We start from the raw sequence: 27,806 nt of genomic DNA, 5'->3' as shown, positions 1-27,806 counted from the left end.
CGCACATATATATAATTTTTATATTAAAAAACTGTAATAATTCGCGTCATGTTGACTTGATCCCGATCCTTAAAAACTATATACTTTATTATATATCAAATAATTACAGTATGATTTTTTTCAAATGGGTGGAAACCCATTTTTCCGCAATATTGCACAAATTGGTCACGCTTTTGCAATATACGCACGTCCTAAAGAAATAGGCCAAGCGGGGATCTTTACCGCGTGCGTCGACCAGCTGAGGGTAGAGAATAAAAGAGAAGGGGTGCGCAGTTGCGTGAAACGCGCATGTACCGACAAGGGGTGCCATCAGGTGATGCACGCCGCTTTTGATCTATCAGCGAGAGAGGGAGAGAGACAGGTAAATTGTGTGAGTGAGGGAAATACGCGAGAGAAAGAAATGGCCTGTACGTGAATAAAAGAGAGAGATGAGACAAGTAGTAGCAGGAGAAAGTAGCACGAGCAGCAGAAGAATAGTTTGTGTTATGGAATAAGAAAGAAGTAGATGAACAAAAGATAAAGAGGAAAAAAAAAGATAGATCGTGGAGAAGAGAAAGAGGCAAGTGGAAAGAGCGAGTACGCGAAAAAGGTAGAACGTGCGATATGGTGATGGTAAAGAGATAAAGCAAAATGGAGCGAGAAGGGAAGGGAGAGAGTAAGAGAGGGGGATGCGCGAGTAGAGTCGCGGCGCGTTCCCGCTGTTATAGTTCCGCGAAAGATCATCGAGGGGGCTACACCCCTGTCGCAGTGGCGAGAGTCAACCCGTAACGGATCCGTACGTCGCGCGGTGCTCCGAGACAAGGAAGGATGAGTCTTCTGTTGGACGAGGAGGAACTCGACGAGTGAGTTTCCGTTCGCGTTCCCGATCAAAAGTTTCAGAGAATTCGCGTGAAAATCGTCTGATTGCGCCAGACGGAGCACGGTGTCCCGCATCTCGGTATTTCGCACGCGCACCCACATTTCTCGAGGAGGGTGCGTGAAAAAGGGCTGGGCAGGTAGCCACCGAGTCGATCGCGCGACTGCCCTTTGCCGAGGTGTTCCAACTGTAAAATCGCTGCTGCGTGTTTACGGTGACCTGAATAAATTCCTCGACGGATCGTACGACTCTACGACGGGAATCCTCACCGTAGCACGCATCGATCAAACGTGTCTTTGTAAGGAAGAAAAATTAAAGGGAAATTACACGAAAGTAGCGATGAGAAATCGAGGTAAACCGCGTGCAACATGCTTGCTTCTTCGGATACACCCCGTGTGTCGTGGTATGTATTTCGTCAGTCAGAATCGCGTTTCAACGGTCGGACACTGTCGGTGTACCGTGGGTAACCTTCGTCGGAAATCAGCCGAGCGTTTAACGTATTATCGATAAACGGTTTGCAGTAGTGTGCGCGGATCGGAAACCAGTGTCATTCGCAGACACGCGTAATTAGGGCGATAAAACCGTATGGTGGACAGTGTCAAAGGCTCTTCCATCAGATCAACTAAACACGATTACGCAAAGGATAACTACCCAGATAGCCAAGTCTGCCGAAAGCAGATGACGCTAACTATCTGCTATCAACTATTGCCAGCCAAAAGACAACAAATTTGATAGAGAAGTTGTTGTTAACGATTAATTCGACAAATTGGTGCCAGAAATGTAACAGAGCTTGCTCACAAAATCTAAGAACAGATCGGCGGCAGAAACCGAGCAAGATTTGCGCGCGCGGAATCTAACGGCAGATTGGCAGCAGAAACCGAACGGGATCTGCAACTTTTGACAGTATTCAAATTTACAGGGCTATGAATACGTGTTTTCGCTCCGCTATGCGGTGCACACGTCGAGTTCTTACTCGATGTTAAGATTTAGCCTAACAGTTACATAAGTTAATACACGCGCCTTGGCACGATAATATGAATTTTTCTAAAAATTTTTGCACTTGCGGCACAGAGGCTCCCATGTGTCCATGTAGTTCACGCACGCCACAAGCATCTGAAGTTCGAAAGCAAATTATGCAACGAACTGTCGGAAAGACACATCAAGCCAAATGTACTTTAATTTAACAAACAAACAAATGCGTTCTTTTAACAATTTATAGCGTGTTAAAAGTAAACACATGCTTTAATATATATCGTAAATATGAATGGCCAAAAGCTGCAGATCCTGCTCGGTTTCTGCCGCCAATCTGCTGTCTGTTAGCAGGCTCTGCTGGCAGATTGCACACATTTTGCTTACTGGGTAGCTACACCGTTAGTCGACGTCGAACTTTATCGCTATACGAGTATACAGACTGGTATTTCCCATTTTCTTCTTCATTTCTTCTTCTCGTTAAAACGACACACGTGTGTCCCACGGAGTGGATCATATTTTACTATCTCTCTAAATGAGTGTGAACCTGAAATTAAAAAGAAAAAGAAAAAGAAAAAGAAATAAACGAAGAGCAAAAGCACTGCGTGTCTCGCCGAATTTGAAATTAGAGAGATGAAAAGAATGCAAGAGAGAGAAAGATCGCGCGAGTACGTGTACGTTGACGTGTACATGTTTCCCGCCGGCAACAAAGTGGAGGATCGATGCAACTCTATTAATAATAAGAAGCAGATCGTGCCCTTTTCTTTTCGCCCAGCATATCCGCTCGCGGATCGAGTCACCGAAGATCCCATCGATCTGTCGACTTGCAGCGTTAAGCATCAAGTTAAACTATATATGTATAAACCGAATCGTATATTATTTCTCTAGCTACGCAAAGTGTAGCCCAAAAATTGATGGCGTATCGCGTAAACGTTTATCTTGCTCTTATCATTCGCTTTCGCTTTCGCCGCGGTCAACAGATAGCGAGCACAGGTTAAATCGACGACGCGAGGAAACGTGCGCACAGCCGCACACTAAATAATAAATCGGTCGGTCAAGTACGAGTCATCGGTAGAGACAAATGTGAGAAACGTGACGAGGAGAGAGTCTACCGGACGACACGTGCAGTAAAAGAGTTCGACCTTGTATCGATTTCCATACCAGAAGCAAGATTGCCTTTCTCCATTTTGGAAAGGAGAGTTTACGTAATTTTGCCAGATTTCTAACTCTTCCGTACTTTTTCATTATTTCATATACACAATTAAAAGTCTTGTCACGCGCCCTTTTCTGACATTCTGGTATATAAGCATAATTCTCTGACAGGCACACCCTCCTATTCTCCTTCGGTTGCCATAGGAACAGGTAGCGATCGCCCGCTGTATTTCTGAAGGGCTCTGCTCGCGCGCGAAAAAACTGTTATCATTTCTATCTTCACGTAGAGCGGGGGGAACCAATGTGAAGCTGAGACCGCGTACTTTTACAAAAATGCCTAGAAAAGTTCTCTCTCTCTTTTCTTTTGTTAGCGAATTGTCAGTGAAACAATTGTGCGGTTCCAAATTTATAATTGTTTCATATTAATTAACATGATACAAATACAGCAACATACTAATTTTTACATCAGGAAATCCAAACAATTATTGTTATTCGAATAATCGATATCGCTAGTGATTAATCCTGCCTGCCACTCGTGTTAGATGACGTAATATAATAGAAAATAAGCCCGGTCACAATAGCTCGTAACGAACTTACTAGTGATTACGGCCGTTCGTTCGATCGATATTTCCCGAAGCTTTTCACCGATGCGAGGCGGTGCTAACGGTACGTCCACTAGATATCAATTATTATGTAATCAAGTATGCACATGAAAAGGTATTACGTACACCGGTCGCTCGTTCACTCGATCGATCCAAGTATTTGTGCGGCGAATGAAAAAAAAACGATAATCAAGATGGAAAAGACGCGTACATGTACACAGTCGATTTTTTTCTTTTACACTCGACTATGATTGGTCAGTTTCTATTATTTTACTCCCTACTATTTTACTTCTTACTGCCATTGTAGAATGGCCTTAAAAGGATCATACTGATGCAACAAATGACCTCGATCAAAATCAGAGCAAGTTACCGAGAACTGCCGAGAAGTGCTTATTTCTCGACGTCCCATGGCAACTCCCGTGGCCAGATAGGCAGCATCGTACTAAGCGCGAGCGACTTTTCCATAAAAAGCTTTAGCTTTAGCGAGAAACGAGCGGAGCGCCCGATTCGTTACGGTTGCACGTTGCCGGAATCGATGGTGATCGTTCTTATCGTTAGCTTGGCCCAGCTTACCGTTCAGCATCCACGACCGGTTCGACGTTCGCGTTTGTCCGGCCATTGGCAATCGTGACCAGTGGCGATGGTGGGAATGACTCGCCCTGACTCGACGTATAAAAGTCGTCGGCACGATTGCCGCCAACTATTCCGACATCGTCGTTCGACCGGCACCGCACCGTTTCGGTCGATTCGAGATCGAGATTGAAACTGGCAATCGAGTCGGTTATTCTCGCCGAAAACTCTGCGTCGCGTCAGGTGGGAAAACTCTCCGAGAATGCCGAGTTACTGTACTTGCGAGAACACGAGTCTGGACCAGACGGGGGAGCACGTTTGTTCGCTAAAACCACCAGTGGAGAAGGACAATGCACAAGAGGCCAAGGCGACCAGTCCGGTTAGGTAGGGTGCTGCTTTTTTTCACTGCAACTGGGAGAGAGAACTCGGTTCTACAGATTGCTCTCTCGTTTCTCGGATTAATGTCTATATCCAGTAAATTCCAATTCGCGATTACGCGCACACGTACACCGACGTGCCTTTTGTACCTTAACGTTAACGCGCGACAAATGTATTTCATTAACGATAAGATGATAAACCGATGGACAAAACGCCTAGAATTCCCTTATTACATATGTCGCCTTATTACATACGTACGGAGAAATATGTCGAACAATAACGTGACGGAAACGCGGTTCCATTCGCAGAGGCATAGACTGCGCGTCTTCGTATTCTCCACGTTATTGCGCGCTAGTTTCCGTCGGTTTCGTCTGAGAATCGTGAGGAGAGAATAATGAAAAGCTCGAGCACGACAATGACACACGACAATGAAAGATAGATAACGTTAGAAGGAAAAGCCGCTCGAGAGCGAAGGTATGTTATTCGGATGACAGGAAACGACAAAGGAGTTCTCTTTCAAGATGGAAAGAAAATTACCAGCACCCGTCCGTCCGTGGTGCAAAGCAAAAGCAACATTAGGTACAGGTACGAGACGAAAAGGAAAAGAAGAAAAACGCATTTTATCGGGAAACTTGTCCATTGCTCGATAACGAACGAGCAAAACGATTTCTCGAAACGGGATTACGCGTTACCGTTGTGCGCCAGTTATATAAAAGATGCGGTTACGACGCGTCTGTGTCGGATTAGATACGTCGTTTTATCCCTCGCGTTTTTACATCTCTCTCGGCGCATCTTCTTTCGCGCGATTCCAAGACATTTTTTCGACGATGCAACAGAAAAGAAGATCAGTTATCGTGCTTTTTTCTCCCTTTTACATGATACGGGACAAAGTAATTGGTTGTTTGGAGAGCGATTCGCACAATCGCTCGATCGAATAACAGATTAGCGTGCAGATATGAAAGTCCATCGTCGCATCGATCGGACATTCTTTTAAATTTCGATATTAGCTGTATTCTATACTGTATCTATACTGTATCTATATTTATACTATCAAGATTAACTATCACTATTTACTCTTGACGCGGAACAAACAAAATGACTATCTTTCAACTTTTTTGATCGTTGGTTCAAGAAACAAAACGCGTATTGTCGTTGAAAACGTTGAAATCGTTGGACGTTTCGCTAATCCATCGTAGAATTAAGAAAGTTGTGCGCAACAAAGTGACGATGTCAAAGGCCATCACCGCAATTTAATAATCGCGGAGCTTCCTCCGTCCCTCGGGCGCGCGTGTTTCACCATGCGCGATAATCAAAAAGTTTTATTATCACGGGCATTGCGATAGAGTGTGATACTTGTCAAGCGCGATCTTTCCTATCGTAGGAATTAAATATAAGAGTATCAAAGTAGTCTCGATTTTTCTCAGGTACAGCGATGGCTCCGTACGACTGCGAAATCCCAATATCGAACTCATGGATCAGGATATACTGTACCATCTCGCTCTCGGCAGCGGCTCCCACGATCTCGTCGAGATGTTTGGCGACGTCAAGGCAAGTCACAGACTGATTTACACTAATTTCTCTCTGAAACGCATAACACGTTACGACGTAAGATGTTACGCGTTACGTCCATAGATAATCGGGGTTTCGACGCTCGCCGACAAGACCCGCTCGTCTGACATCGTCCGTTTGAATAATCAATCGTTATACATTTGCCTTGTCCTTTGCACTCGGCGTTCTCGAAGCGGATTGGGAATATCGGCCAACGCGTCGCGATAAATCGTGCGAAATCCATCTCAATCACGTGCAATTACTACACCACCGACCGCGGCTGTTTATTTTTACCAGCGTAGCCGATGATCTCCACCAAGTGACGTTCAAACGTGGTACGTCCGAGAAGTGAGAAACCGACTTTTCACTTTAGTTTATTGTCTCTCAACGAAATTAATAACTGCGCCTTACTTCCTTTTTCCGTTCCCCTCGATCAATTTCTCGAGATACGTATCTCGAATGCATCCTTTTATCGTTGCAGTTTGTCTGCATGGGTGGAACGCCAAAGAGAATGGAACACTTTGCAAACTATATCATGAAGGAGATTGGTCACAAGCTGCCAGCGGGAACGACCCTTTTAGACATCACTCAGAATTCTTATCGCTATTCCATGTACAAAGTCGGCCCGGTTCTCTCTATCAGCGTGAGTCTTTTTTACGAGGTTCGAGCGGTCTCTCGACGCGGAACCATCTTATTTCGCTGCTCGATACTTGCCGATTAATAATTGTCGAGCAGATGGTAAGCTCTTCCTTTCGAGATTCCGCCACGGAACAACTCTCGCGTACTGTCTGCCAGCGTAATTCCTGGCCGATTTGACCGAATTCCACTCCACCGGATGGTGGAATGCTCGAGCAACGGTGTCAAGTAGATTTCCCTTTGCATAAATATCGGCTCGTTTAGTACGCTTTAGTTAATGAGATGGACGCATTCGCGTCCACGCATGAAAGTTGTTGTAGAAATCGCGGCATTATGGCGAATACTTCGTTAAAAGCGTATCCCGGTTTGATAGATTGGCACAATTCGTATATTCCGTGTATTTCGAGTAAGAGTTTTGCTAATGATAATAACGATCGACTGTTGTTCAGCACGGGATGGGTATACCTTCAGTTAGCATCCTACTGCACGAAATCATCAAGCTGATGTACCATGCGAAAGTGAAGGATCCCGTCTTCATCAGGATCGGCACCTGCGGCGGTGTCGGCCACGAAGGTGGCACGGTCATTATCTCGGAGGAGGCCGTGGACGAGATGATGAGGCCTTACATGGAATTGGTCAGTGGCCATAAACAAGTAGCTACATAATCAGCGTCAGCTGTAGTACATGGTAAAAGATGGAGATTGAACGTTCGAGCAAACGTCTCTTTGCAGATGGTGCTCGGAAAATTGGTGCGCCGACCAGCCAAACTCGATCGGCAGCTGGCCCGTGACTTGAAGGGTCTGGCGCATCGCGACGATCCCTACGACACCGTAATCGGCAAGACCATGTGCTCAAACGACTTTTACGAGGGTCAGGGTCGTTTGGATGGCGCGTTCTGCGAGTTTACGGAAACCGACAAGATGGAGTACCTGACGAAGCTGCAGAAGGCCGGAGTAGTGAACATTGAGATGGAGAGTCTGTGCTTTGCCGCTCTGACGCATCACGCCGGCATCCAATCTGCTGTCGTGTGCGTAACATTGTTGGACCGACTCAAAGGCGATCAGGTATAAATTGACGTATATTTATTTTCAACAGCGCGAGGTATATCGCGGGTATGCACAAATGCGTCTCGTTGAGACATCCTTAAGAAAGGATGGGGTCGAGCAAAGCAGCGAGAATCGCGCATATTCGCGACACGTTACTTTATGGCACATATAACATAATGTATAATAATATCATGTTAAAAACGTTGTATTTGATGGTCGATCTTTATACTTTGCAAAGGTTCTAGCACCCAAGGAGGTGTTGGAGGAATGGCAGCTGCGACCGCAGACGTTGGTCGCTCGTTACATCACCACGTACCTCCAGCGGAAGGGCCGTCTCTCCCTGGAAGGTCACGGCTCCATGTACGTCAAGAGCCCGCGCCGTTTCAAACTGGTACAGCAGGAATCTGAGAATTACGATTAAGTCGTGAAACGAGCTTTGCGGCTCGGTTTCGGGATCGGCGCGGCGTTTAAATCAACTTGTGCACGCTGTACGGACCGTTTATTTCTCTTTGCAAAGATTTTATTTATTTCCGAGGAAGATCGCGTAAAGAGCGATATTAAACGGCAAATTTACAGCAGAATTTACAGATTTGAGCAATCTGAAGCGATCGAAAGCGTCACAAAAGGATTTCCAGCGGCTCTCGGAACGTACAAAAAAAAAGAAGAAAATGTTGAAAATTTTTGTCAAAGTTGTTAAAAATCCCTCTGTTGTTGAAATTTTTACCGTTTAACAAAATTTTTCAGGTCGAAATACTGGAGAAGGCAATCTTTCTTGAAAATGTTGATAATAATGATCGAATATTGCAACGAGAAATTTCTCACATTGCGCAGAAGCGCATCGCCGCGTTGATTCCCGAAGCTCACGAGGAAATTAACGAGTATCGGTACCGAAGCGACGCCAAAATTTAATGCACTTGTTTCGTGCGGTGAGATTCAAGTACAAAGTCACACACACGCACGCACGCACGCACGCACGCACGCACGCACGCACGCACGCACGCACGCACACACCGAGAATTACAAATTGCGCTCGAGCGCGAAAATACGTTTTTCACAATTATATATCCTCTACGGCCATTTGCACCATTCTCGATTAACGTGGAGTTTGAAGAACATTCCTTGAATCTTTTCTGTCCCAGAGATCCTATTATTTTATTGCTAGCTGTTATTCTCACGACTTGTGTAAGAAATTTCTTATCCGTACGCTATATTCGTATGCATTCCAGATATATATAAATTATAATAATTTCAATTATGGTAGAAAGCCAGGAACTGATGAAAGAAAGTTATATCGAGACTGTGGTGCAATCGACTACCAATTCGTGTAGTTTTCTCTAGAAATTTAATTTCTGCAGCCCTTCGTTTAAACGCATGACATTGCGAACAAGAATTCGTTTCTTTTCGATCGTTTTGCGTAGGGTCTTTATATCGAGATTTAGATATGAAATCTGTTAACGGACCTATTTGCAGTTTACGTGGTTTAGTGCGAGGTTTGTTCGGATGGGGTTCCAAAAGGAATTGTAAAGTTAGATATGCTGCGCGTATTTATCGGAGTGTGAGATCTATGTATTAGCACTCTTAACACAATTCGGTAGCACATTCCACATATATACACATATATACACATATATACACATATATACATATTATATACATATATATAGTCAAAGAATTAGCGGCGTTTCCGTTTAATTGTTATCCGTAACGTGGGCGGGGGGTTACATACACAACATGCAAGTTACAAGAATGAGAAGAAGAGAATAAAGATGACACACCTTAATAGATGTCATTTGACAAATTATTTTTCGAGTAAGCATCTCTGGAACATGAAAACTTGTAAGAAAGGAAAATATTCGGCTAACATTCGTACCAATATTCGTGTGATATCGGAAAACAGAGAAGACGAACCAATATAAGTTGTCTATGAGTTTATATTCTTGTCAAAATTGTCAGCCAATTCACGAGCGATAAGCGGACAAATTTCTATCATGTAAAAATTATTACGTAATCAATGTTCAAGTGTTAAATTGACATATTTAATATTCGTATACGCATGCATACTTACGCGTATTTAAGCAATTTCATGTTTTACGCACAATTAATCGCGCAAAAGATAAGAACATATGAAAAGAACACAGCGAGTATTATAAACGTAAAAAAAGGAAGAAAAGAAAAAAAAAGATTGTATCACTTTAAAAGAAATTATTAATCACCGATCGATTACATATGATAAACTATATCAGACTCGACGAGACGGATACATGACGACAACTAACGACATTTTGTCCACCGTCACAGGGTTGGGCAAAATATTGTTTAAATGCATTTCAATGGAACAAGCATGAAATACCAACCACTTGTTGACAATGTTTAAATTTCGTGAATCAGAAGATAAACGAAATGTTGTGTACACAAAATCGATCGTTTACACATTTTGTTCCGTGTCATTTACGTCGAGCGTAACAACCGTATATACATGTATGTATGTTTCAAGTACTGCCCAGCCCTGAGCGTCCACGTTATATCCTGTTCGTTATGCATATTAGTATTAATATTCTATTATTGCGTAGACAGCAAAGCTGTATAATATGTATAGTTGTACGATACATGTTCGTTATACACGGAGAGAATTGTTCTCGAGGATATTGACATTCACGTAAATAATCGCAAAAATACCATACTCGGCTCTGGTCCGACTAGTATATATCGGATCTGTTGCAAATTCTATCGAAACGATAGAAAGCGAGAAAGTACAAGAAAACTTTGGATGGTAGTACGAATACGCGTACATTCCAATTGCTCGATACACAAGTATGGCAATGTTTGCTATTAACGTGACACGATGTTCGTTAACGATTCTCTCTGTGTAAAATTGTTGCTAGCCGATGCGCCGTGCCGTACGATTTGCCTTGGTCGTTCATCTCCTTACCGGTACAAAGGAGTTACAAAGCCCAGAATCGATTCTCGCAGACCATAACGGATCGCGACGAGATCGTTACCCCCCTGTAGCAAAGAAGAGTAGCTTGCAGCAATATATCGCAACATACGTTATAGTTGCTGCAAGCTTCCGCGTGCTGTAAGGGTTCCATCAAATTTTTGCGGTTGCTTTATAATGTATTTGCCTTTATTTTATGATGCTTTATATATACATTATTTATAATATAAATGAGAGTCGGCACATTAGTGTCAAACCGTTTTGTTTCGTGTTCCGTAGTCTTTTTATCGTTGCTTTAATAACGCTTTATTTTGCAGCTTCCTCTGCTCGTTAGCAACAAAACATACTCGTCTTACTCGCAATATACGCCGATATATCGACTTTTGTATTTTTAATTATCTGTTATGTGCCCGCGATTAAGTATAAGGCCGTTCCAAGAGAATGAGCATCGGTAGCAGAGTACGGCGAAGCGTGAATTTATCTTGACGCGATTCCCGCGGATCACGCGTTTCACGAACTTTTACAACCCGTTACGCGTAAACGTTTACGCACAGCAACAGTTTTAATTTTGTTTCCGTAAATGTAAAAACAGTCGTGACAAGTCAATCGAACGCTTTACTTTAATCGTTGAAAGCGAGTAATCAGGACCCATTTATGACATTTTGAAATGCACTTTTTTACAGAATTGCATCCTTCCTTCTTCTTTGAATCTTTGAAAATCGGACAAACCGCTGCTGCTGACGCGCATTCACTCTTGGAAGAATCAAACATACATTTACAGTCGATTCTCATTATTGTCGTTCGCTTTTTCGTTCGTTCCATGAACAACGACATATCTGTGATGCGTACTTGTAACGTGTATAAGGAGCATTAGCGAAATGTACCTAACAAACGTGTTGACACGTATGACACGCGTGTATATTCGAGATCTTATCTACATCCCTCTCGTCTTGCGAATCCGCGACAACTATTTCTCTACTTACAATGTTACGATATACTCTGTAAAATTTCCATTGTTTATCTCTCTCTTTCTCGCACATTGTAACTACGATACTTTTGATCGAACGTCCACCTCTTCGATCGTTCGGTCGCGGACGTTCTCGTAAGTTTGCTAGTACTACTCTCAGCTATCGAATTGTACATCTCCACTGTAAAAATTCGATTATTTATATATATTAATTCTCGAGACTAATGTGTCTTTTTAAAACCTAATTGCTGGCACGTGGCCAAGCACATTGTATGAAGAAGGAATGAAAAAAAGATGGAACAAGAGAAAGAGCTCTACAGTTGTTAATTGTACGTTATAAGAGGACAATAAAAAAAATATTATGTAGGTGACAGTGTGCGCTGATACTCACCCGGAATTGCATCCAAAGTTCAAAGACGATGATCAGACTGTTGGTTCATTCAGTCGAATAAATTCAGATGAAAGATTGCGTATTATCCGATTGCGGGAAGAACATGCGTATATATATATATATATAGTAACACTGCTTGAGGATGTAAAAGATGCGTATTTATTTCATAAAATAATGTACAGAAATAAATAGAGATGCGCGTATGTGTATGTTTATTATGTACTCTTTCGAGTACAACATTGTTCTTGCAGTGGGTCTCTTTTTCAATAGAGAATGTACACATACACGAGTGCTTGGCGAGAAAACATTTCTGTTGGAGGTTTCACGATTTTTCAGCCGATCGCTCGCTTAAACTTGTCAACTTGTGATAGATTCGCCATAAATACCGATCAACGCGTAAATCCTAGACTCGTCACTAGTCTCTACTCGTCTCCCGTGGCAAGTGCTTGTATATACGTGTGTTGGGGTATCTTTCGAAAAATCGTGCATTTTACCACAAAATATCGCCAACGCAAGGATCACGAGGACTATATATCGCGGGCATTCATCTCAAAATGTGACTTTTTCGAGAGAGAGAAAAGCATCCAACTTTGGAAAATTGGAGAATAAAATTTTCTACAAGACGCAGATGCAGACGCGTCTGTCAAAATTCTCGTGTTTTCGCGAAATAAAATGAAGAATGGAAGAATCTGCTTTATTAATCGTTATTAGTCTATTGTTACATACGATGGAACGCGCTAGAAACATACTTCTCTTTACTCCTCGTGGTAGATCCTCGCGTAGATAATCGGGAGTGGGTGTGTCGTCGAAGAACGTGGGATATGAAAAGGAATTTTATTCGAGTGAAATTTTAGTTGCTTATATGTGATACAATGTGATCAGTACACAATCAGACGTAGGACATCGAGAAAATAGCATATCGAGTATAGCACTATTTTCATCGTCGAGTCGCATCGATGACGGTAATAGTAACCTGATGATAGTAGATTGTAGAGTGATAGAGATAACGATGATATCGATGCTGCAGCCGTATAACGTTCTCACTACACTAATCTGGGACTTGGATTATGTTTCCAATAAAATGCCTTAATAAAAAGGGGAGACTCATGCGTTCCTCCTTGACGTTTGTATTGCGATGCGCGCGCGCATACGCACACACACACGACGCCGTCCTATCGCCATTCCACGATAGAAACCATCACGAGAAACAGCGGTTTGGCGAAGCTCTGATTACGTAGAGATTTCTCATTCAAATTCGAAGCGCATTACGCGACAACCACGCGAGATAAGTATAAAAAGATTTTCCGTCTTTACGAATGGGTTCATAATTCTCTCGATTGACGATCGGTATTCTGGATTTGATATTTTCATTCCTCATATCCCTACGTATAGGCCGTAAGCTGCTCTTTTATTGCTACCGCACCGCTAGTATAAACGTATAAAACCTGGCTCTGGCGTACTGCTGTTGCGACCGATGGGTTCCCGGCTTGCCACCGATTGCAACGATCACAACAAGTTGAATCCCGTTGCAACAAACTCCATAAGAACGCGCGTCACGTAAGGTTGAAGAGTTCGTTGTAACGCAATTTCATGAATAATTCCGTTCAAGTAAAGACATTAAAATGCAACAAGCATTTCCTGTTCAAACATACACGAGTCAATCACATCGCCATCGCAGCCACGTCTAATCCCAACGTTCCTCCGACATTTTCATAACGTTACAACATTCGTTCATCGAGGAAACAAACGGATGAAAATAATAATATTTTCCTACATCTACATTCTTTTTTTCCTGTATTTTTGCAATCTCATCTCGTGACAGTGAAGAAGCGATTTTATCCGTTCCTTTTCATCCGTTTTCTTCGTCGTAACGGCGTCGAGATCGCGTGAAACGCGCCTATCGATCGACACATTACGCCTAAAGTTACAACTATAATAGTGATATATCAATAATAGCCCGTGTCTCTCTACTAGACGAGCGCTGTCAGCTGCGTTACTTATCAAATGTATCGAGTAGACGATGGAACGATATCTAAACTTAATCAGCCTCTTTATAATCAACCGCTCTGATCGTGAGTAAAACTCATCTTGACCTATCCTAAATTGCGCCTTAGCTATTACTTAGGTGTATATATATATATGTCGTAAATATATCGCGAAAAACATATCGTCGTTTGCTCGAGTCTTCTTCCGTCGGGATCGACTCGACAGGACGACGCATCTACGAATCGCGTTGTTACATTTCTAATTTACGCGTGACGCCTATGGATGGCCAAGTTGGACAAGCGCGATTCATCCGTTTGCCGGCTCGTTATTGGCGCAGATACTCGATCGCTCGTAAACGAAATTATTCGTATCTGAAGGATCACAGGTAATTGGCAACAAAGTTCATTTAATTCGCCGTTGAGTCGCTCTTTGTGCCTTTTTGAGTTAAGAGTTTCCCAAAAACATTTCGTTCCGCACGAGCGATGCCAGTTAATTAACAACTATCAATAACAATGAAACAAGTACAACAGTGCGCGACTCCGAATCCGCCGCAAAATCGCCGAGAAAAGCTCTTGTCGCTTCCAGCTGCGATGCGTTAAACGATTGGTTTTACGGCAAACTACTGCACGCACGCTCTGCACAAACTTGCCCGCTCATCGGCATCATAGCTGAGAGAATTGAAATCTTACAATAGTATAGTCAGTAGTTGTATCACTATAGTCGCTCGAATTGATCTTATGGCCTACGCGCATCTATCACAATTTACTTAAAAAAGAAGAACGTATCACCCTTCGTCTACGTGAGCCAAGGATGACTCCTGTCGTCGCATCGTCGATTGCCGACCCTCCGCGCCTTCATTTTGCGAGCTTGAGCCTCGAGTCAACGCGTGGCGATTCGTCCGAATCACGGCATCATTGCCCGGGAATTGATTTCGTTCGTGCAGCACAAATCAGATTGTTCCGATCAGGAGAAAACGCGATATTTCAAGTGGACTTGGACTCGCAAAAATAACCAAAGCGTTTGAATGCAGTTAGGCCTAGCCGATTCACCGGATACGTCACTTGTACTTGTCGAATTTTTAATCGCTGAAACGTCTCTCACGCATTAGGTAGCATCCCCTAGAGGGAAACATTACGGAATCAATTCCGCGAGAGAATGGAAAAGATGCGCAAATGTAAATTCGTCGCTTGTTCACGGGAGAGACCTTCTTGCAGTTTGGCACACATTTTCGCTCGTTTTTCGCGATTCAGGACCGCTAAGTCGTCACCTTGACAAAATCTCACAAAAACGCCAGACTCGGAAAATGGGGATCTGAAAATCAAGCGAAAGAACTGTTGCGTGATCCTCGAAGACACAACGTCGATGAACAGATTATTCGACGCGAATCGCACGCGTACGATCCCAAGCCTCTTCTCCTCCCGTGGTATCGACGACACGAGCAAATGCTATTGAGTGAGTATGCACACTAGATCGTTAACGATTAATGTAAATATATTGTCGGATACATCCCAGAGCGCTCCGCGCGTGCCGCGTTTCGAGCTTTCGCAAACGCGCCTGTCAGTTCCAGCTCAGTTCCAGCTCAGTTCCAGCTCAGTTCCAGCTCAGTTCCAGCGGCTGATTAACGCATCGTTAAAATGAACGCACGACAGAGAGCACGCGAATGTCTCCTCTCTTCTGGCTTACACATCGTGTGTTTTACGGAGTGCTTCAACTCCTACTGGCGTCTCGACGACACGATCGATACGCAATCGCGGTGCCGTCTTTCGCCCGTTGTTGATTCTATCGTATCAACGTTTGTTACGCTATGCACGCTGTAAAGGATAAGGTAGGCGAGAGAACGTTCATGCGATCGATGCTCCTGACGTAGTTGATTTCCGAGTGTCACGAAACGCTTCTAAGACGCATCGATCTCGCGCAATTTCGTGCAATCGCAGGTATCGTTCAGACGGTTAATGGGCGGATCACTAATTTCTCGAAACATCTTGTTTCTATATCGATCTTGTATTTCCGTGTGAGATAACGGATTCGTTAACAGAACGTATTACGCGAGGGAAAAAAAAGAACGAAGCGTGATTGACACGAGTAGATCCGTTATCCGTTGCGATGCATCCTTAGATTGCAGAGAGATGATTTCTCCATTCCCTAACGATATCATGACTCGAAGAATCGAATGCGAGACGACCCTTCTCGATCTACGCGATCGCGGGGTATACGCGCGATAACGTTAACCATGTCCTTTCGTCTCGCGTGAAACGCGTTCGACGATTCTGAAACTCTCATTGCATCTTTCTCCACACGGCCAATAGCTCTTTCTTTTTTATCTATCTACGTATTTACAAGACTAGGAGTCTTACTTAAAATCTCCTAACTGCTTGCTCGAGCAGAGTCCCGAAGTGCGACCGCCGAGATCAACCGCGGTATCGTCGAGCAAGCAGAGAATCGTGAGCATGACGCGTTATTAAACGGTTTACCTTAATTTAAGGGTCCATCCTTGAATACTACGCTATTAGTGCCCACTAATTCTCGCGCGATGAGAGTTGCTCATCTTCTCCCGCTATACTCCAGCTAGCACCATACTGTGGAGCACCGTCGAAACACCTCTCAACACGTATCGCTACATCTTGCCTAAACTTGGCACACACTCTTCGCGTCCGCGAGAATAACTGAATAAATGTGTACGGTGAGACATGTACCATACGATACGCCAATTACAAGGTAAAGGTAAACATTTCTCGTTTTATGTTTCCTTTATGTTGTTCTCCTCAAGTTTGCCGATTTACTTGTCGCGTATTCGCGTGGTTCGTTTGCAGTTTCTGCAAATATTTGACATGCGATACGTGTTAATTAGCATCGCGACAAAGGCCGGTATCTCGTTTCGGTCAATTCCATCAAAAGCACTTAATCCGATTACAGTGGACCAGTGTCGTGTTTTAGGATCGTGTTACTAGTAGTTAAAACCTGTTCTCGTTTCCCCCTCACCACGCATCGTTTCGCGAAACGATGCGATACGATTCAACTTTAACGATTTAACATCAGGATAAAAGTCTTTCTTTTTCAAATCTTTTTCGAATCTCGATGATACATCTCGATCTCGGAACGACCATTCTAGGAGAGAAAGTTGACATTCTCGAAAGAGAGGATTGGCAGATGTCGCCGAAATTCTTTTTCATTGTCCAGCAATGTGAACATATTCGTATGGTAGACAGATTGTCAGATGGTCACGGATATTTCTCGCCAATCCTCGCTTCATCTTGACTCGATCGAATGCTCTGGTCGATACCTCGAGATAATTCTTCTTCCGAGAAATGCCGGTACGGGAGAATAATAAATCTTCAGTCTCTAATGCCATTTTGGAAGTTATTTCTAAGTTAATTCTATCTGTATTGTATTATCACGCTTTATCCGTAAATCCGTAGCGATAACTGTGATGAATGATCCAAGTTATTTACCTTCGAAATAGATTAATGTATTAGATTAATAGATAAATGTATTCGGTGGGCGTGAAACATAAGACGACCAAATTCCAAATCGCGATTCTGCATTTTGAAAGCGCATTTAAACCTCGAGAAAAGAAACGTCAACGAGACGTTGCCGTCCGTCGATGCCGTCGTGCAAGACAGCAGGATCAAATTAACGCACGGGATCGCATGAGAAAATGATCTCGCTGGCGTAAGCACCGGTTGAGCGTCTTTCGTTGAATCAGCTTGAGCGAGCCGGATATATAATTCGGCTGGACTAAAAATAAGAGCAAACTGGGCCGAACGTCGCGACTCGTCTAGACGACACTCTCGGACGTCTAGACCAATCTCGTCCAAACATCCAAATCGTCCGCATAATCCGCGCGATTTGTCCATTTAGTGATCTACCTACCTGAATCGCCGAGAGTCTCATTCAGTCAGTCGCGCGTCGACATCGATTCCCATGGCTGACACTGGAGATTCGATCGCGGGAGAGAAAAGAGTTTGTCAGTCTCTCGACTTGCACCAGCACCGAAGACTCTCGGAACATTAGCGAAACGTTCAAGACACCACGAACGTACACAGAGCACTCGTCCCAATAAACGTAATCCAGAACCGAGTTCCCATGCACTCTCGCCTGATATACTCTGATTTTATTAATTTTCCAAATTCACCGGTAATGAAGAAAATTTTACAACTTGTTCCAAGTTACAGAATGCAGTAGCAAACGCGTAAATTCAATTTTCGAGATTTGTCTACGCATTTAAATCGACAGATATACATTTAAATTACAGATCCAACGATGCGCGAAGATTTGATTTCGGTGCTGGAGGGTTAAACAAAGATAGACTCTTTTCTCGTCTTTCTCGTTTCGTTGAATCGCGTCAATGTGGAAATTGTGCTTGAGAATACCTTAAGAGAATACCTTAAGAGTTTGGGCATTTTCAAAATTATTTTTGGCCAGAAACGCATGCCGTTGCGACTAGCATTCACGGAAGGCATTGCACCTTTGTCATCGAGGTGACGGAGCGCGATCAGTCCGAATGAGAAACGGTCCTTTCGCGGAGCGTCGACCCTAGATCGAAAGCGGCTCCTCGTCGCAACGGTGCACGACCCCGTGCTGCTGTAGCTGCCGCTGCTGGGGTCATCCACTGGTTTCGGGTAGCAATATGCTTACGGATTTACGGTTCGCCGTCGAGATCGGATGATGATTGCCGTTCGTCGCGGCCAGAGCGGACGGTGGTAATGGCCGATGGGACGGTGCGATCACGCGTACCTCTGGCCTAGGTGAAGCCTCTCTCAGGGGGCTACCCACCAGTTGGTCCTCGGGGTTCGTGGCCAGCACTGCCGATGCTCTGCAATGATCAACATTTGATGCGTTTCTCACGGCAAACGAGTGATTCGGTCGATTCTTCGTTTATTAAACACAACTCAAGTGGTAAATCAAATGAATGATCTTTAACGATTCCGATTAACGAAATGTGAAATCGTAGAGAGCTCACAACTTTTACTTCTTGCAGAAGTGAGCGATTCGTTTCAATATGTGGAGTGTTGCGCGTGTCAATCGTTCCGTCTGTCGATAATATCGTTAGTTAAATAAGGGATTCACCTACCTGTGCTGCGGGGGTGGTGTGGGCGTTCGCGACAGGGGAAAGCTGGCGACTTCTCTCGTTACCGAGAGCGACCGGATCGATCCAAACGTTTGGTCCGGCGATAAATTGGCTCCGACGCTTTGCACCATGCCGCTACTGGAACACGAATATCGATTAATTGCCAATTAGACTATCCGCGTGGCGCGTTGCTCTTGTCCTAACCCGTTATAGGTTCACCTCAAGTGTCTCTCCAAGCTTGGCTCGACTCAGAATTGGCCGCGTTGTTCGTTTTCGCGTGAAACGCGAGCGAATCGCTTGGTATTCACTCTGGCCGAGAGTGGTCTAACGAGACAAGTTTGACAACACGTAAATTTGGACCAATTCAAAGCTTAGCGCAAACGTGCGTAACGGTTCGATTTCAACTCGAAGAGATGAATTTTGTAATCTTGACATTCGGCTTATGGCTATGGATGTCGATTTTTGGGGCAATCTCTCTCCAAGTTAACATTCGTCAAACAACAGGGAAATCCCTTCGAGATTCGAGAAAGCGAAAAGCTGATCGATAATTTCGACAGGTACGGGGACTGACAAACGTCTCGTTCCTGTCCCACGCTCCACTAAAAGTTGCGACTATCCTTAGACATAGAACGCTAACGGCGAGCATCCTCGAGAGACGCGAATAAATTATTCATTCCGTATTTGGTTAGGCGCGTGGGGACGATCAAAATATTGTAATTACCCGCCAAAGCTATTTCGCTATTTCGCTATTTCGCTCGCCATTACGTCAACTATCTGGTATAAGTTTTCAGGCAAGTGCTCCTACGAGAATTATCCGCGATGGTGAATCCACTAATCGTCAACGATACTATCTCATTGATCTTCTCAAGCGTGTAAAGGCAATCCCAGAAACGCAAAGACGTAAATCGATACGTACGATTGACGCACGTGGCAAGAAATTACGAATTACGGATCGAACGATGACGAATTGAACAACGGATTAAAACGTATACGTTGACTATCGGTCAGCTGTAAACTTTACACGGCTCATACTACCGAGCAATGTTTGTCCTATGGCTGGATATAGTGTCCGATGAAATATGTACAACAACTATTTTTAGCGACCGCTGACCTCTACACGAATGACAGCCGGTGCCGTCTTTACGTCGAAAAAGGGATTTTGCGGAGCACTCGTCGAAATTACATCGTCGCGAAATATCTTTGGCGTTCCCGTACATCGAGTGGAATGCGTGTTTCGCTCAATGCCAGATAAACATGACGCCTAGCTCTGAATTCCGTGCAACGGAAAGAAGAAAAACGTGTTGGGTACACTATCGCGCTTAACTCACCTGACTGAGCCCGAAGTTACCAGGAAAGGCATAGGCGTCGGGCACGGGCTCAAGGGAGAGCTGCTGACGGAGCTGCGGGTGCTGCTCAAAACCGAGTGTGGGCACTGCGGTGGACCTACGTGTGGTCCTCCCGCGCCGCTTCCGCCTTTGCCGGACGTGCGATTACTCTTCAGGCACGGAATCTTCGGCCATCCACTTACGTCCTTGCCGGATACACCTGAAACACGGTGTGTAGATATCGCCGGTTACTTCAATCTAGGATTTCAATCGGAATCGGTTGAAATTTGCAACTGATAAGACTGCTTGACAAGAATATTCAAACTATTATAAATAATAGGCTACATTATCAAATATGGTAGTACATACCAACAAGACGTTTGCTACGCGTGAAATAATTACGCGAGCATCGAAATTATGCGCGCTAACAGACATTACCGTACATGTTACATCAGGGTTGATGCTGCCGAGATAACGTACACATTTCGTGTGCAAAGGGAGAGCTTTCACGACGCCGTTTAACTGTTACGTGTGTACGTGATTTTAACGTACGCGAAAGACCTCAGTGACTAGATCCGCGCTCTCCGCCCGATACACGGTATCACGATACTTGACCAAACTCTAAACAACGCGTCATTGGCAAGCGAGAATTAAATTAAATTTTCGTCACTCGCCAACGTCAACGTTGGTTGATCCGAGTAGGAAGCAAGCCACTGGTCCGTGGTGCAATGCGGTGGACATGAACGAGCATGAATTTGTAACGCGATTGGATTCTCGACTCGAGAGGGTCCACGTAGCGCGCGATGGCATTCAGTTCCCCGACAATGGAGATCACGTCGACGAAGCACGTAGACTGTGCTTTTTATTTTTTCCTATCCGTCATCATCTATCGCGCGCGTACATGTACGAACAAGAGCACGAAACAGCAGCGATGACTGTTACCAGACGCATTGCCAGGCATGACTGCACACCGCTGCAACATCCCTCCGAGAAAGGGTCGACGAAATTAATACATGCGGGTGCACAATACCGTGAAACGGTTGTATCTCTCGCAAAGTTAGAGATTATTTCGTTAAACGAGTCAACGTTCAGACAACGCATCAAAATAAAGAACGTCTAATTTGCTTTTCGATCAAATTTACGAGTGCTACATCACGGAACATATCCATGTTGTTTGATGCGATATCACAGTTTTGTCACTATTAAATTATTACGATACAACCTGATTTGTCTAACAATTGTTTCCGACAACTCGCCTCGATCTATCGTTATTTTCAATATACGTCTAAACGACAGACGTATTGAAAATTCTGCAAATTCGATTTATCAGCGGATAAGAGAACGTCGCGCATCAGTCGAGTTTGAATATTACGTAGTCTGACTATCACACAGTTGTCACGCAGGGGTCGCTTAATCTCGAGGTAGCCGTCAGAATTCTCTGATTGTGAGCTTCGCAGTAAAGCCGGACAATGGTAGAAAAAAGGAATGTCGTAGCAACGTAGTGGATGGATTGCGCTTGCATTGATCGTTGGCGTCGTCGTTGTCCCATCGGTAAAAAAACGCGCAGACGATAAAAGTGGGAGATCTCACAATCTGAGATAGTCGAAAGTATCGAAAAACCGTTCGATACTCGCCTTGCGAGATAAAGTCTTTTAACGGAGAGAAAAAAAAAAGAGGGAAAGAGCGTGCGCGCGCGACCTGTAGGTGGCAATCTGCCGAGATTTGTTCCAACATCCCGATAAATTTGCGGCGAACCGTCGATCGATTACCTGTATTCGCGTATCTGTAAATACATCGTCTCGGATTCGCGATTTTCCGTTTTAATTGAAAGCAAATTAAGGTACACGGCGTTTCACACGTTCCAAACTAAAAAACCAAAAGGATGATACGTTTTCCTACTTGAATACTTGGAAAAAATGACTTGATCGGACATCATCAGAAACGGTATAGCCCACTTCTCGCAAAGGCCAAGACTCAATCCTAAGATAAATTGGTCGCCATATTAATCACGCCTGTTATCTGACCACAGTAGAGATTATGCATAGATTATATTATATTAGCGTGTTCTCCCGCAGCGCACGGCAAACCTGACCTTTCAACGTGATAAGATATCCTATCGAGTTCGGACGATCGCGCAAAGCGTTGAGCTACGCGGCGAACTGTGTTCTCGCGAAAGGTCGCGATCAGCGTTTAAACGATCATCGGGCATCAGCTAATTCGTGGGGAGCACGTATCATTATAAATCTACGCAAAGATATAAATTCAGTACAACCGTTCGACACCCAGTGGGATACTGCCAATTCTAGCTCTTGTAAAACGACTGTGCCAACTGTGTAGCATCGGGGGGTAACTGATGATATCAAAAAGTTCGGGACGGAATCGATGGAACAATCGAGGATTTGGCGCGGAGATTAAGAGTGACATTAATATATGTCCAGACGGTATATCCAGGAGATATCTTTTTCAAATGCAAATATCTTTGGAGAAAAACAAATTTGTAGATCCCATCAGTCTCGTAATTAAATGCACGAAAATGGTTACTTTAATATCATCGTATTAAAAGATGATCTGTGGAATGCTTTTAAGCTTCTTCATCCGTATTATCCGGATAAACTGATGACTGATGCGTTACGTCTTATCGCGCGTTATAACATCATGCAACAAGATGGAACCCGTGTGCATAATCGCGCGCGCGCCCGCGGCAGTTTAATTACAATTATTTTCATTAATGAAATATCAGTTGCCAGTTGTGATCGCAAAAGAGACATTGCAAACTCCATAGAAATGATTGATACACGTACGTAATTATCTTGCTTCATGTTAGTAATTCTAAGTTTATTCTAATTAGTAATTATAGCTCAATAATATGTTCCATTCGAGGAATCTTTTGCACTTATATACAATACATTATCGCGATCACTGTGTGGTTTCGAATTCTCTACTGAATAATCACTTATAAAGCTTCCGTTCCATTGAAAACGAAGCATGTTTTTTACTTATAGATTTGAAGATTAGATTTTCAAAGAGAGATCTTCCTCTTTAGCGCGTAGAATATGTGGAATGAAGTAAAAGTAAAACCTATGTCGATAAAACCTATGTCGTAACTCCGAGCCGTTACGGTCGTTCGGAACAGTTTGCCTTGCACTTGGATGTTTTGTCGTCATACCGGTTATTCTTTCTCTAGGCGTCGCCTACCCGCCTATTATGCGGAAAGTGTTTCAATACTTGAAGAATCGGAGAAAGCCAGATGGCGAGCCACGTAGGCGGATAAAGCCACGGTCAGAGGTAGGTATACGAGAGGGAAAATAGTTATCGACGTGCATTTATGCACACGCCGCCCTGAAAACGCGAATACATCTGGCGTTTGTCATTAATGTCGTCGGCGTTGTATCTCAAAGTTTTTAAAGCCGAATCACGTGAAATTAACACATACGTCAACGCAAATAAACCATCGCTCTTCGCGCTTGTTGGCGAATATCGAATTTAAACTAATGGAGACTCGGACACAAAATTACAACAGTAATAAGAGAGCCAATTAGAGCCTAAAGAAGGTCAATTAGACCTGAAAGCTTTTCGACTCCAAGTAGTTTTCCTGTTTCAATTAACATTAATATTGGCTGTCCATCTGTTATTGTATGCCCACGATAGCTATTCATTGTCCGATTTCTACGATACGAAATGTAATTTTGTTTTTCGCTTTTGTTTTGTCGTTTCCGCTTGCAAGACGCTCTTAATCCTCCTTTGACGTAATACAGTGATTTTTCACTCGTAAAAATGTTACAAGATTTTCCGTAATTTCCAAAGTTTTTCGATTTGCTTTCGATTTACTTTCCCAAATAATCAAAAGATACAAAAGAATCGAGGAAATACATATTCGACAAGAGTACTCAAGTCTTGCTAAAATCATCGATCTCACGTTGTTCGCGAACAAACCGAAATCTTCTTCAATGTCCGCTAATAACAACGAGCGTGACGTTCGTCCTCGGTGGCACTCGCAAAGATTCGCGAGACACGAAATGCGATCGAGCGAAGAATGAGGCGACGATGCTGCGGCCGTCGTATCGTCGTAACGGCGTTACGACATTAAAAGAGAGACGAGTAGAAAGGGGTTAATCCCCCCCTAGAAAAGACCCACATCCAGGAATAGAGGAAGAGGAGCGGAATCGAGGGCAATAGATGTCATGGACCCTGGGAACCCCGCGCGACCCAGTTTGCCACGTCCCGTGTACCTAAACCAGCTGGCTTAATGCCGTGAAGCTAGAGGGTGAGGCCGAGGTACCACCATCGGCAATGTTCACAAGCAACATTCGCCGTCGCTGACCGCGGGTCGAGCGAGGTCGGCTACTCTGCAGCAGGAGATGGCCTTGACGTCATCAAGAGCGCAGAGTTGTCTAATTTTCTTTTATTATAATTTTCAAAAATTCGGTTTTTTGTTTCAACTGTTGGATGTTTCCTTGAATGCTTTCTGGTAACTACCTAATCGATAATTGTGCTACAAAGTTCGAATGCCTGTACAAACCGACAATCCGATGCGTGAAAGAGACTCGAATAGATCGATCGCTATCACACGGGCGCTTTTGTCTTTGACGAACGAATTGCCATTTACAGGCGTCCTATCTTTGCGGTTTGCGTGGGGCATCACCCATCTATTAATTCTCAAAAATTCGATTTCGAATAAATCCGATTATTTTTTAGATTCGTCTTAATGCACATTAACATCTTTTCTTTTCTTCCAAAGTCATTTACCTGCTCTCTGTGCGGCGATACAATTTCTGGGGACTTTCTGGCAACGTGACAATAACGGCGAGACTTTGGCGAATTCGTCCAAGCGTGAACATTCACGGAAAATATCCATGCGTTAGCATAAGAGACAGCAAACTTGCGCGAACAATCTGCTGATGCGAGAGTGCCTCGGAATTTCCGATCTCAAGTTTATCGACAACCTCTTTGATCAATCTCTCTGGGATATTTGCTCCAAGATATTTTTGTCATGTAACTCAACTCGCGAAATGTCAGAGAAAGGACAATTCTCATTGTCAGACAAAACGTTGTTTGTAAAGCGTTGGACCGCTGGAGGAGAATCCGTGATAAACTGAACCATGACTTTTTATTATAGTTATCTTACGCAAATATATATGATAAACAATTAAAAACGTCCTTTTTGTTGACGCTTTTTGGAAAATCCAAAACAGATCCAAAACAGGTTTTCAAAGGATTTTCGAGCAATCATCACGTCTTATCGCACGTGTTAATTTTCAAATATGAGTTATCGTAGCGTTTCAGCTTCCATTCGACGAAACAGATTGTTGTAACAAAATTGTCTCGTTATAGATTTCAGATGAAAGATTATTTTCTACTTGACAAGCGATTCAAGTTTCGTGAAACGCTTCGTCAATATACTTTCTATGATCATTTTCTCTTGTTATTATTACTCGTACGCAAAGATCATACCGACTCCCCTCTTAAACTGAATATGTCGCGGAAGATCTGTCTCGATTTGTTCTTTTTTCTCACAAGGACTCATCCGTAACGTGTTCGTGTGCTCGAGCGAGAACATCGCGGCCATCGTTGACCATTATGGGATTTCTGGAAAATGCTCAATCTCGCGGAGCTGTACAAAGGGTGTATCCAAGCGCTCGCTTGAAGAAAGCGAGAGAAAGGTGAGACGAGAACTTGTCCTTGGCAGAGGAATAGGCTAAAGCTCTTTTGGCATACACACAGGCGATAAAATATCTGTGGACGCAACGTAATGCTCCGGATGTGCCGCGGCGAATGTACGAGGATGAAAAGGAACGCGTTTGAATCGCGGAGAAGAGAATAGGAAGAGAGGGGAGGGAGGGTGGGAGAGAGAGAGAGAAGCAATTCACTGAAATGAAATGGAACTAAAGCGCGCGTCGTGCTGGACCTGCTTCGGTCCTGGACGCAAGAAGCTTTTTCTCTCGGGTCTCTACACGAGAGAAGAAGAGAGAAAAAGACTAAAAATGGTCGAGACTCCCGCAGCGTGAAATCAATTCTTCTCGAGAGAAACGTCCCTTTATAAACGCGACATCGTTAACGTTGAAATGTTCCTTTGGATGAGTCTTTACTCGCGCATCATTTCTTCCACGTGAGCGAATTTTCACATTTCGCGAATTAAAAGCGATTAAGTAACGAACAAACTTTGAAAAGAAAACAGAACAAAACTGGAGAAAGTCTTTGTTTATCGATTAAAAATATAATTTTCTTACATAAGAATTATGAATCAATCAAGTCCATCAAGAAAGTGAACAAGTGAGTAAACTGTAAATCGTTACAGTCAGCCACTAAGCGTAAAGCGCGATTGCGACAGTCAACGCCTGTAATCACCGATGATAACTTTGCATCCTTTTTATCGTAATCATTTTCGACAATTGACAACGCCGACGCGGATTCTTCGCAAAATTCGACGAGGCGGAGTTCTGTTCTGAATTAGCAAGAATTTTAACGATCGGTCGATTACACAGATCTCGTAGACATTCCGCTCTCATTTGCCTCGACGCGGAAAAACGAGCGAAATCGAAGAGACTCGTTGCGTTTGTTCCACCTAATCCATTTTCCAAGTCGTTCGCGTTTTATCGTGACAATCGCGACGTCATGGAATGACGAATCTTTGCGGGACAGGCTACGCATTATCCGACGCGTTACGGTAAACGCGCAAAAGCTGACCTTCGACTCTAACAAGATTTTATTGCGTGGCGAAAGAAATTGCGACTGAACCGAACGACCAACGAGTTTCGAGCTTTGCTCGAATAAGTAGTCGTGCAACGACTGGAAAAACTTGTAGCATCTCGGAGTTCGAGAGAATTTATACGTGATATTATTTTCAATAAGAGAAGCTACGTAAGTAGTTACGAGGAAGAGCTATACGTGAAAAGACTGGCTGTCCTGCAATTTTTATTACCGTTGCAGCAAGTAGAAACTTGCGACTGTCACATGTAGTCGTTGCAGCAGCAATTCTTTCAAGAATTCGCGTCTCAAGATGTAGCCAGCGCGTACTTTAAATTCCCAGAGAGCGCTGCATATTTGATCGCACACGTTGCTTCTTCTCGAGAAATTCAGATCTTATCCATCGGAAAGCAATCGATCTCGTGTACTTATTGTTTCACTATCGAAAGTCTCTTTTTCTCGATAACGATAATTCGACAGTCCTATATCTCGCTTAGAACATACATACTACATATATTACAACCGATAATCCTCGATATTTATCTCTTAACCGGTCTTTTTTGTGATTTTCTCAAATCGAAACTAAAACTATTAGCCTATTTTTATTCAATTGTGATTTTTTATCACTATGAGCGACTGTGAACAGCCTGAGCACTCGGCAGTCGAACGCGGAAACTTGCAGGATTCACGCGC

The 27,806-nt window shown here is 43.6% G+C and overlaps 2 protein-coding genes across 7 annotated transcripts in view; one reads left to right on the top strand and one right to left on the bottom strand.

Annotated features, from left to right (window-relative positions):
• Positions 1-687: 687 nt before the first annotated feature.
• On the top strand, positions 688-12,025 carry LOC105283429 (uridine phosphorylase 1). 3 transcript variants are annotated; one of them, XM_011346177.3, is made up of 6 exons: positions 688-842; positions 5,952-6,075; positions 6,557-6,718; positions 7,161-7,346; positions 7,443-7,775; positions 7,996-8,178. In XM_011346177.3, the coding sequence occupies exons 1-6, from the start codon at positions 808-810 to the stop codon at positions 8,176-8,178; spliced, it is 1,023 nt and encodes a 340-aa protein (XP_011344479.1). In that variant the 5' UTR covers positions 688-807. The 3 variants fall into 3 exon arrangements, with proteins under 3 accessions (XP_011344479.1, XP_011344490.1, XP_011344470.1); XM_011346188.2 differs by lacking the exon at positions 688-842 and adding an exon at positions 861-1,259; XM_011346168.2 differs by lacking the exon at positions 688-842 and adding an exon at positions 4,412-4,533 and having other exon boundaries at positions 7,996-12,025.
• An 840-nt stretch (positions 12,026-12,865) lies between these two features.
• LOC105283409 overlaps positions 12,866-27,806 on the bottom strand; it is a 33,879-nt gene continuing 18,938 nt past the window's right edge. For all 4 annotated transcript variants that reach the window (XM_011346139.3, XM_011346144.3, XM_011346148.3 and 1 more), the window contains 3 exons: positions 20,433-20,649; positions 19,108-19,242; positions 12,866-18,849 (listed from right to left, as the gene is read on the bottom strand). In XM_011346139.3, coding sequence (XP_011344441.1) covers positions 18,639-18,849; positions 19,108-19,242; positions 20,433-20,649 — 563 coding nt within the window. In that variant the 3' untranslated portion in view covers positions 12,866-18,638. The remainder of the gene's footprint in view (positions 18,850-19,107; positions 19,243-20,432; positions 20,650-27,806) is intronic.

This window comes from Ooceraea biroi, chromosome 4 (assembly GCF_003672135.1).
Source record: "Ooceraea biroi isolate clonal line C1 chromosome 4, Obir_v5.4, whole genome shotgun sequence".
In the NCBI taxonomy this organism is placed as follows: Eukaryota; Metazoa; Arthropoda; class Insecta; order Hymenoptera; family Formicidae; genus Ooceraea; species Ooceraea biroi.
The sequence above is the reverse complement of the archived record's forward strand: the minus strand, read 5'-3'. Positions and strand labels throughout refer to the sequence as shown.

What these genes read in the sequence shown, in the direction of transcription:
- LOC105283429 (XM_011346168.2), top strand. Translation starts at nt 4,412, where the DNA reads ATGCCGAGTTACTGTACTTGCGAGAACACGAGTCTGGACCAGACGGGG. An exon ending in AGATGTTTGGCGACGTCAAG is followed by an intron (nt 6,076 to 6,556) that starts GCAAGTCACAGA and finishes TTATCGTTGCAG; the next exon opens with TTTGTCTGCATGGGTGGAAC. An exon ending in TGAGGCCTTACATGGAATTG is followed by an intron (nt 7,347 to 7,442) that starts GTCAGTGGCCAT and finishes GTCTCTTTGCAG; the next exon opens with ATGGTGCTCGGAAAATTGGT.